The sequence below is a fragment of the Pteropus alecto genome, unplaced genomic scaffold (genome assembly GCF_000325575.1).
Source record: "Pteropus alecto unplaced genomic scaffold, ASM32557v1 scaffold5, whole genome shotgun sequence".
Taxonomy (NCBI): Eukaryota; Metazoa; Chordata; class Mammalia; order Chiroptera; family Pteropodidae; genus Pteropus; species Pteropus alecto.
This window is the reverse complement of record NW_006441953.1, coordinates 6,676,811-6,686,974: the sequence shown is the minus strand read 5'-3', so window position 1 is coordinate 6,686,974 and position 10,164 is coordinate 6,676,811. Positions and strand designations below refer to the sequence as shown.

At 35.1% G+C, this 10,164-nt stretch overlaps 1 protein-coding gene across 2 annotated transcripts in view; it reads left to right on the top strand.

The window, feature by feature from the left end:
- COL25A1 (collagen type XXV alpha 1 chain) overlaps positions 1–10,164 on the top strand; it is a 404,747-nt gene that overhangs the window by 379,673 nt on the left and 14,910 nt on the right. Inside the window, exons 28-31 of one of the 2 annotated variants that reach the window (XM_015594880.1) lie at positions 1,165–1,191; positions 4,493–4,573; positions 7,087–7,122; positions 8,715–8,768. In XM_015594880.1, the coding sequence (XP_015450366.1) occupies positions 1,165–1,191; positions 4,493–4,573; positions 7,087–7,122; positions 8,715–8,768 (198 nt within the window). The remainder of the gene's footprint in view (positions 1–1,164; positions 1,192–4,492; positions 4,574–7,086; positions 7,123–8,714; positions 8,769–10,164) is intronic. The other variant, XM_006918911.1, reaches the window with a different exon arrangement.

Here is a 10,164-nt window from a genome sequence, read left to right as displayed (position 1 = left end):
CTCTTATGCCCTAAGAAAGAGCATCATTGGTGTGGTCTGAGCCACAGAGCATAGTCCCAGACCCAATCATCTGTTTCTCACTAATCGCCACTTCTATTTTATTCACAAAACAATTATAATGAACCTTATTTTCTTAAAACTAAAGTTTATTAAGAATTAAGCAAATAACATACTTTTGGCTTTTTTATACTCCCTCCACTTTAAGTTAGAAGATTAAATTTTAAAACACTGTATCCTGTTCATATCATAAAATTAATTAGTTTAAATGAATTTTAAACCATTACTAAAATGAGATAAGAATACTTGATAAAATAACAGCCATTTCCTGAAAATGTTTACCCACAACCTATCTAAAGAGAAAATATTATTCCAATGTAGACATATGTAACAAGCATCTACGTATCACTTGATAAAAAATTTTCCTGTTCTCGTATGATTTCACTGATAGGTATTTAAATACTCTTTTCTCCAATAGATTATTTATATGACTTCTTTACATTGGTAAATATTTGTCGCAAGAACCTTGAAGAATTCATCTTTGTAAAAATAAATGTGTTCTGAATAATAATGCTTACCACTATTGTCTTAGTATCCTTTCCTTAGTCTTAAATTAAACAAATGATACAAGAGGGTTCCAGACTTGATTATCATCTCATTTCCTTTCTACTTTAGATTGCTCAGTACCTAGGTCTAGAGTAATTTGTAACGGAAAAGGTCCCCTCCTTACTGGTACTTAAAGTCTGGGACTTTTCTTTGGCAAATTTCTGTCTGTTAAGACCTATCTGTATTCCACATAAACTCATAAAATACTTCACATATTCCACCTAGAATTTTTTTTAATGGAGATTTGAAAAATAGGAATAGTGTAGGTTCACAATACTTTTTTTTCTATTTTTTCTTCCATGTAACCCTTTTAGATTCCGCCCTCCCTCTCATAGGTATTTAGCAGAAAAAAAAAAAAATTGCTATTAATGAATTTCCTATTACAGAGGAATCCAGGAGTTGGAGGAACTTTCACTAGGTATTAACATCCACTGGCCTGCCTCTAGCTATAGCTCAAATAAGAAGGTTCTTGTTTTATATCTTTTTGTTGCTTTATGTAATCACTTCTGCTGGGAAACAGTGAATCAGTTCTTAATTAGAAGCTGTGTTTTTCATTTTCAGGGACCCCATGGACTTCCTGGACCAAAGGTAATCTAACTAATCCCTTGATTATTTGATTTCTGTTTCCTCGTTAATCATGGAGAAGCATGATGGAAGCATGTCTGTCCTGTCTAATTTACTTGTCAAGTAATGTCGATAATCTTTAAGCCTTTAAGTATCCAGATGTTTAAATCTCACAACACAGAATGACTTAGAAAAAATTTAAGTGATATCACCTGGACATGAATTATTCCTCATTTTGCTTTTTTTCCTTGTCACTATGTCTCTTAAATTACTAATCTTAATATACTCAAAATTAACCATTTAGAAGTAACTCTGATGAGATTCTCAGACTAGCCCAGATGCTTTCTTATTATCTTTATACAGTTGGATATTATTGATACTTCTCACTTGTTGTATAGCAGTACTGCATCTAAATGCTTTGACTATCCAGCACCCTGATTTTGTACTCCCCCATAAGTCACTGGTCTAGAATGGAATGGGATTTATTAGGTATACTATACCAAGGAGAAGATTGCATCACATACATGTATTCCGTCTCTGGATTAACAAGAGAACAATGGAGAATAGCCTCTCCTTGTCAGCATTAGTGCAGCTTATATTGTGAGAATGGTCTCCACCTATTCTCTGCCTTTGTCTAGAATGAGAGGACATCTTAGAGGATTAAAGTGAGCCCTGAAAGACAGTCTGCTTCTTCTAGGGAGCACATGTGACGAGGACCTATGTTCTAATCTCAGTTTAGTCCCTAACAGGCTGTGTTAACTTGGGCAGATGATTTACCCTCTCTGATCCTTCATTTACTCAACAAGATAACTTACCACATAGGGTTGTGATGATTTAATGAGGTATGATTATAAAACACTTAGCAAAATATCTGGCGCAGTTGTTGATAAACACCCAACAAATGTCAGTTGTTACTGTTATCTTGTGATCTGATGTTTTGTTCCAAACAAAAAATTTAGATAGTCCTCAAGGCTGTTTGAGAGAAAGTTCAAGTACTCTTGAAAGCTTCTCAGTAGTGAGTTGGTGCATTTAAATGTGAGGGGCGGGGAATACATAAATGCAATGTTAACACTAGGATCTCACTTTTTTCTGGGGTCTCTTTCTGGCCTACCAGCTTTAGGGGCAGCAAAGGTATTGATCTGACTTTAGAAATCTGAGTTTCCTTTTTGAGGTTGGGCAGGTAACTCACCCAAACATGGGAAGAGTTCATGCCTCATTATTCCCCTTAGAATACCTTACTCTCTTGCAAGGCCAGAGAGTGACCATGTCTCAGAAGCATGGATTGTAGTTTGGGGTAAGAGCATTGTTCTGGTTGTCAGAAGAGAGTCCATCTATCAGCTTTGTGGTCTTAGTAGTTATCTAACCTCTCCGGGCCTCTTTCCCCAATCTTAGCTTCTCCTTGGATGTTAAAGCACCCCTAAAGACCTCCCAAATTGTACGACTCAGGCTAAAGCCACCAAGACTGTGTTTTTAATTCCATAAGTGATTCAGATATACCATCACCACTGGATTGATAGATGCCCACGATTCTTTTGATATCTAAAATGCAACGATTTTTTTTTTTTTTGCCTACACTTTAATTGGACTTAAATCATAGATTACAGAGAATTTTTATAAAGTTTCAAAGACCTCATAGATTACTTGTGCTGGTTCCTTGATTTTGTAGATGATAAGCTGTAGGCCCAGAAAATTTAGGTTATTTACCCAAAATTACCCTGCTAATTAAATGACAGATCTAGGACTAGAATTTAGGTCCAGTGTTGAAATTTGGTCTTTTTGCCACTAAATTTGATTAATTATAAACTCGCCTTCTTAATTAATGCCCACTCCTATCAACACATGATTTCTCGGCAAAGAATTTCACAGCCTTTCCCTGCCTATTCATCATCTCAAGACCACTTGTCGAAAGACCACACACATGCAGACCGTGAATCTCAAGTGGAGATCGGTTAACTGAAGCTGACTACTGAGCCTTGGCCTTCATCTTACATTAACTCCAGCTCTGTGACATTCCTGGGACCATGCTTTATCAACCATTTAGATTTCCTATAGTGACAGCACTGTGATCATCCTATTTTTAAAAGCCCCAAATTTCACTAGGTTGTGCCAAAATGTGTTCATTACTTTTTTGGGAACCCTTTGAAAGTTCAAGGACAAGCTCTTTCCTAGAATTTCCTGTTGAGAAGAATCACCTGGAAAGCTTATTTAAAATACACATTTCCTGTGCTACTGAGGTCTAGGTTGGGGCTCCGGACTCCTTAATGTTTAACAACATGCTGATTTTCATTATCAGGCAAATGGGGGAAAATACTGCCTTCTGCCATGTAAACATCATCTCTATTCTCTGATCCCCCCACCCCAGAATGACTCTGTAGGGCATTTGAGACTGAAATCATCTTCCTTTCACAAATCCTTCAAGATTTTCTTTTTTTTCTTTCTTTCTTTCTTTTTTTTTTTTTTTTTAAAGATTTTCTTGACAAAATTATGTCTGTGCTTAAAAGCTGAAAAGTGAACAGGTCAGAATTCTATTTCTAATATGCTGCTGCTGATAGAAAATAGGTGTATCGCATTCTTAGATTTTTAAAAAACAATAAGTCAACAGAATTTATCACTTTTCACGGATTTTGTAATATTGCCCTAAGTTAAATTCAAACCTTTATTCTAACATTGGTCACACAGACAGTTAATAAAACTACATGAAAGTTCTGTGATCTCCATATTCTCTTCCGGGATTGACGATTCATTGTCTACTCTATTGATTAATCCATGTGGGGACCTGATTTGGCAATGCCAGTGAATTAGGACTCACTACATGGCATTACTTCAAACATCACCTGCTATATTTTTAGCTCATTCCCCTGGGTAAAATGCTTAAAGGCTTAAAATGTCTGTATATAACACTGTCCTGCATATTCCAGTTTTCCATTGCAGCAGAGTGGGTTTTCCTATTGAACCTCCTTCATTATTCTCCACTCTGATTGTCTTTGATTCGCTTGGTCAGAACAATGTAACGTAACACCAGTTTCCTTGAGACACATATGAAAAATTCAGGAACTTAGTTATGTATTGTATATAACTTAGTTATATATGTATTTTGATTGTAAGGAGCTTTTGCTTCCTAGAATATTGTTTAGTTGTCAATTTCAGTTTATTAATTTTTAAAACAATTTTAAAAATTAATTTTGAACTGATACAAGGCAAATCTAGCCTGACTCAGCTGTTACTTAAAACTGGAATCTGCAACCATGTCAGAGACTGGCTCTCTTCTCTCACAGCTGAAACGCCCGTGATAGCAACCAAAATTGGCATTTGCTTTTGCATTTAGGGTGAACCAGGGTTAAATGGTGTTAAAGGATTGAAGGGTGAACCAGGTCAAAAGGGTGACAGAGGACCCCTTGGTCTTCCAGTAAGTAAAGAAACTTTCCATTTCAGTGCAAATCTCAGACTTTTCTTTCTACCCTAAGTAACAATTCTGGTTTACTCGGCAACTGTCTTACAGTTGAAATTTCTGTAATTGGAGAGCACACTATGTTAGTGCAGAGCCCAGCCCAGTTGTGTTCTCTGATGTCTGCTCTTCTGTCAGAAGAAGACCCCATAACACGCAACACCATAAGCATTCTGTCCTTCAATTACAAACATGCCTGTCTTCCTTTTTTGAAGCTCACAATTCTCCCATCACCCTCCCCTTTAAAATAGGATTGTGCCGATTATGTCATAATTGCTCCAAAAAGTTTTTATGATTTAGTGCGGTTTAAAATTCTCCCTCGATTTTTTTTTCTCCTTCGATACCCAAACTGTAGCCCTCTATGGGTGGCAGGTATGCAACTGACCATTGTTGATGGCGTGAGATCAGTGCTGTGGCTCCTTACATTAATCAATCATATTGTGGTCTAAATGTTGTTTGTCATTTGTTTTTGGAAATGCCCTCTTGTGAGGTTCTTGTGGCAATAGTGGATAGGACAGAATAAATATTTCGTAGTTGTTTAAAGATTTTTATTTTTAACAAAAAAGAGATTTTTACCATTTATGCATTTTATGAGTCTTCTTTCCATTACAACCAAAAAGAGATTATTTTAAATGATTATTGAATGTGCCATTTTAGTTTCAAGCTTTTAAGATTCTGTCTATTCATTGAATGCAGATGAACATCAATAAAGAACATTATAAATTATTAAAATATGACATTAAATTGGTAATAGAAAATAGTTTATACACATCTCTTACACTTAAAAAATGTGACCACTATCTTTATTTTTTCCATGGGTATTGTATCGAAAGTACTGAAGTATTCTATTTGATAGCCAGTGACTTACATAGATAGATCAGGCATATAGTAGATGCTCAATATATATTAATTTATTGAATGAATGATATAAGCCTTGTATTAGAGCATAAGTTAAATCACACCAATTTGATCAATGGATCCCAGGCATAAAACCTCTATAACTCATATGAGTCATTAATTCACATTCCAGGTACATATGTTATCAGTGAAAATTTTTGCCGTCTCCCTATTTATTTTTAAATGTTATAATAATGGTAACTCTGAAGAAAGTAAGTAGCAAAAGGCAAAAGAAAGTTTGGATTTCTATTGATTTCTATTGTATTTAAAACCTCAATCTGATTTCTTTAATTTGCCCTAATTTCAAATTTATGGCTAGTGGTAATTTTTATATGACATTTAGCCAAAAGTTCTACATATGCTAGCATTAAACAACACATTTTTTTTTTTTAATTTCAATCATTCCTAACTAAAGATGTATTTTGCAGTTATAGTCTGACTCATAATAGAATTATACAGGAGAAATTGTCAAATAAAAAACTAAAATGACCCAAAATATATATGGCATAGTATTATCGGTAGAGTTTGCAGCTAGAATAGATTTTTTTCTTTCATTTTGTATTATTAATTACATCTGAAGCATAAAACGGGGAAATAGTTCTGCAACCTTGCCAAGAGAACTTGCAGGGCTAGTTCATTGTCTTTCTTAAATAGTCTGTGATTTAATATTTTTAAAAGACTAAAAATAAATATTCGAGTTTTGGATACAAAAGCCTTATCAAGGATGTAATTGTGCTTATTCTTGAAACAAATATTGAAAAATGTCACCTTTCAATGATGGACAATGTGTAGTCTAGAGCTCAAGGTAAAGAAAAGCATGGATTGCCTGAGAACAACATTATATTTTTAAAACATTTCTCAGTTAGACTTTGATGCAATGATTATTTGAAGCGAACTGAGGAATGGTTTTGTTTGGGACAGTTATTTTTTGTTTAGGCTCATGAAAATTTTCCAGCTTTTTCCTGTTCCTAGAAGTCCCTCTAGTGGTGACTAATATGAACACAATAAGAACAACTGAGAAAACAACTGACTATTGTTCATTAAAATCCACAAAGTCATCCTTGCACATTTAAGTCCTGCATTTGTTATTCATAAACACTATATTAACAAGCAAAACTAGAGCTCTTTTCTTCTCTGAAATGCTAACTTTGATTGATTATTATAATGAGCCCTTTCTTAGGAGATTGCCATTATTTTTTCTTCAGAACCGAAAGAAAAATAATTACGATTAGTACAGTCTATAGGAAATGAATTTCATATGGATATTAGCAGTCTGCGACTGTTCCCAGTAACTACTTTAAAACCCACTTTATAAACCTCATTAACTTGATGTCTGAATAAGAATTTGTCAAATGGAAATGTCGTTAAAATGCCATCATCTGTGGGGGTGTTTATTGTCCTGTGTTTTGTTTTTTTTTAACTAACAATTTGTAGCAATGTGATATTCATCCCAGAACCCTGTGACTGCGTATTATGTTGTATGAAGTGTTACATTTGTTCATCGGTACCTCATACTAATCTCTGTTCTTGTAATTCGTGTTACACCCACCAACCCTGCTACCAACCAAATCACACAGGGAGCATCTGGCTTAGACGGAAAGCCAGGAGCCCGGGTGAGTCAGTGCCTCGTCTTGCTCCAATGCGTTTATGGCTATGCATTCTGTACTTCAGGACAGACCCTTTTGGTTCATGAACTCTCATCAAATGATGAGGGTACCTAGGACTGGGGTAAAAGGAGAAGAGGGACAAAGGTAGTGGCAGAAAAGGGAAAGGTGGACAGAGCATGGGCTGCAGCTGTATTTGACAGACAGCTAACACTGTAAAACATCTTTGTGAAGCCCGGGCTCAAGTCTGGAAAACTTGCTAGAATGACGAGTCTAATTATTTAAGAATCCGAGACAAATTTCTTCATAACCAGTGGATAGTTCCTGTAATTCATGAGAAAGACCTTCTGAAGGGATTAAAATAATGTGAATTTATTTTACCTTGCTTTTCCTTTTATGTATATGTCCATATTAGAAATGTAACTTCTTCATTGGAACTAACTTTCAAATCTCTGTTCATCAAAATGACTTGTCTGTCTTGTCATTTTGTCACTTTTCTTTGATTCTTAACAGCTCTGGCTCTTAAATTTCAGACACAGATACTCAGTTTTTAGAAGTCTTCTGAAGATGAAATTTGAATGCAGGCAGTAGGAAAAAGATCAGTTTAAAATGATGAGAATTCACCAACATTAGAACGAATTAAAAACTCTGGATTATTTCATATCACAAGGCTCACATAGAATAAATAGGAACAGTAGAACAGAAATAGGAATACTATTTTAAAAATCATGCCAGAATAGTTCCATTTGCAAATATATAATAAATTCTTTGCAAATCAAAGCATAGTCTTCTTGAACATGAGCAAATATACTTAAAGTCCTTGCTACATTTTTAAGAATCAAAAGGAAATTTCAGCTATTCAATTCTAAAAACCTTCTTCAGGCAGTCATTATTTTCCCTGGACCTCAGTGTTCGTTTATTCATTCAGATATTATCTCATCTGCCACAGAAATCCTAATCCTGAACCGGGAAGCCAGAGGGCAATTATGCCATTAAATCATTGGCTGCCTAGTTTGTGCCTTGTAAGCCTAGTGACTTCAGCCACTGCAGCAGAACCTGCAAGAATAATTCCTTCCCTCTAAGCCCGCTGCTGTTCTCAAAAGAGCTGAAGAAAGTTTGGTTTGAGCAATTATACTCCATTCTTATTTATTTAATATTTTATTCACTTGTGTAAGTGTTCAAGCCTCTTAAACAGCTGAAACCAAGGCTTAGAGCATTTGTGGCCGATGAAAGGAAGGGTGGAGGATGACAGTGAATGAGAGGTAATGTGAAAGAAATTATATTTTTCTTAAGATTACGGGGGCAAAATGAAGATATTCCATTTAGTCAGGGAGAAAATATATAATTAAACATGATATACAGCTTTTTGTATGTGCCCTTCACTGAAATGTGTAGTTATATAATTTATTCCTTTCATATGAGCTTCTTGAAAACTACTGGCCTGAAAGAATCAAGTATAAAGCACTTTAAAACGGAGATGAGTTGTCTTACTAACATTCTAAGGCACCATTCACCCAGGAAAAATCCAAGATAAATTATAACTGCTTCTCTTATAGCCCATGGGATATGTCTCATATTATCTTATTTTTATCTTTTTTTAGGGTACAGATGGCCCTATGGGACCCCATGGCCCTGCAGGTCCCAAAGGAGAAAGAGTAAGTCACTCTTCAGATTATTAAGCTATGTCCTAAAGAAAACAGGGTGTGGCTTTTTCATTTTATTTGAACTGAACAGTTCATTTCCCAGAAGAAACAAAGGTCTATCAAATATTAAATGAAAATAGATACCATCTTAAGTTCTATTCAGAGTTCTCACACTGAGAGAAGAACAGGGTATTAACACAGACTACAGCTGCCTAATGAAAAACAATGCGTACATTTACATGGGTAAAATAAATAGCTCAGACCACTCCTTCTTAACCCATAAGGAAGATATTTCTATTTGGCCTTAATCCAGTAAATTGAAGTCCATGGGGCCAAAATTTCCAGGACTATATATTCAGGTTGCTAATCATTTATATAAAGCCACTGTGTTCATTGAGAGTAAGATGTAACTTTTAAAGGAAAATTGCAAAACCTAAGTATTCTCCTCCACAGTTACTCATGTTCCTTTAAAAAAAAAAAAAAAATAGCCTGTCTTTCTTTAACCATAAGGAAATAATTTCAGTACATTATAAAACAAAAACCTTTCACTAACTCCTCTATTGCTAGGCCATGTTTCTATATCCTTGGGAACAACAACAACAAAAAAAGAGCAGAAGATAAATATCTGACACAAAAAAATGTACTGCCACATCAGCAGCTGGTCATCTGTCTGGAACTTCTCTCCCTCTTTCTCTGTTTTGTCTCCCACTTTTTCTTTTCCTCACCTTGGAGAACTGAGACGTGTTTTTTGTGTCTGAGTGGAATCATGTCATCAGTTTCCCCACTGTCCAGGGTAGGATGTAAAGAAAGTATCTTAATAGTGAGGGCTTCAACATGTTGGAATACTTCATTGTGCAAGTTTGCAGTCTTTTAAAACTCAATAGAGTTTCATCCGTCCGGGATAATTTGCTTTAACATAGAGGACCGCATAGTGATTTCTTTGGCATACATTTTAGTTCCGTGTTCTATAAAGTAAATTCACTCATTCAGTAAATATTTATCATACGCTATGATGTACAAAACACAGTGTCTTTCTAGTGTGAAATGGAAACTCTTTCTTTTTATGTAAAGTCTGTTTTGCTAATTTGCTCCAGTGAGTTGAATTAAACAATTATAATTAATTCGTCATCCTATAACTTTTTACAAATCCACTATATATGTTTATTCGATACTGTAAAGTAAATAGCTATTTTACCTGATATAGAAGTTTTTACAACCTAATTGCAGAGGAAAAAAATTACCTGAGAAAAATAACCAGGTAATGAGGCCAAAGTGAATACAAACAGTACGGGCTGTACATACAGAGATGAGGAAGGCTGGCTTTATCCAAGAATGGTTCTAGAAAGAGGTGAGTCCTAAAGGAATAAATAGTCTGAATCTGCAATTATCTTTATTTGATCTTATTTCT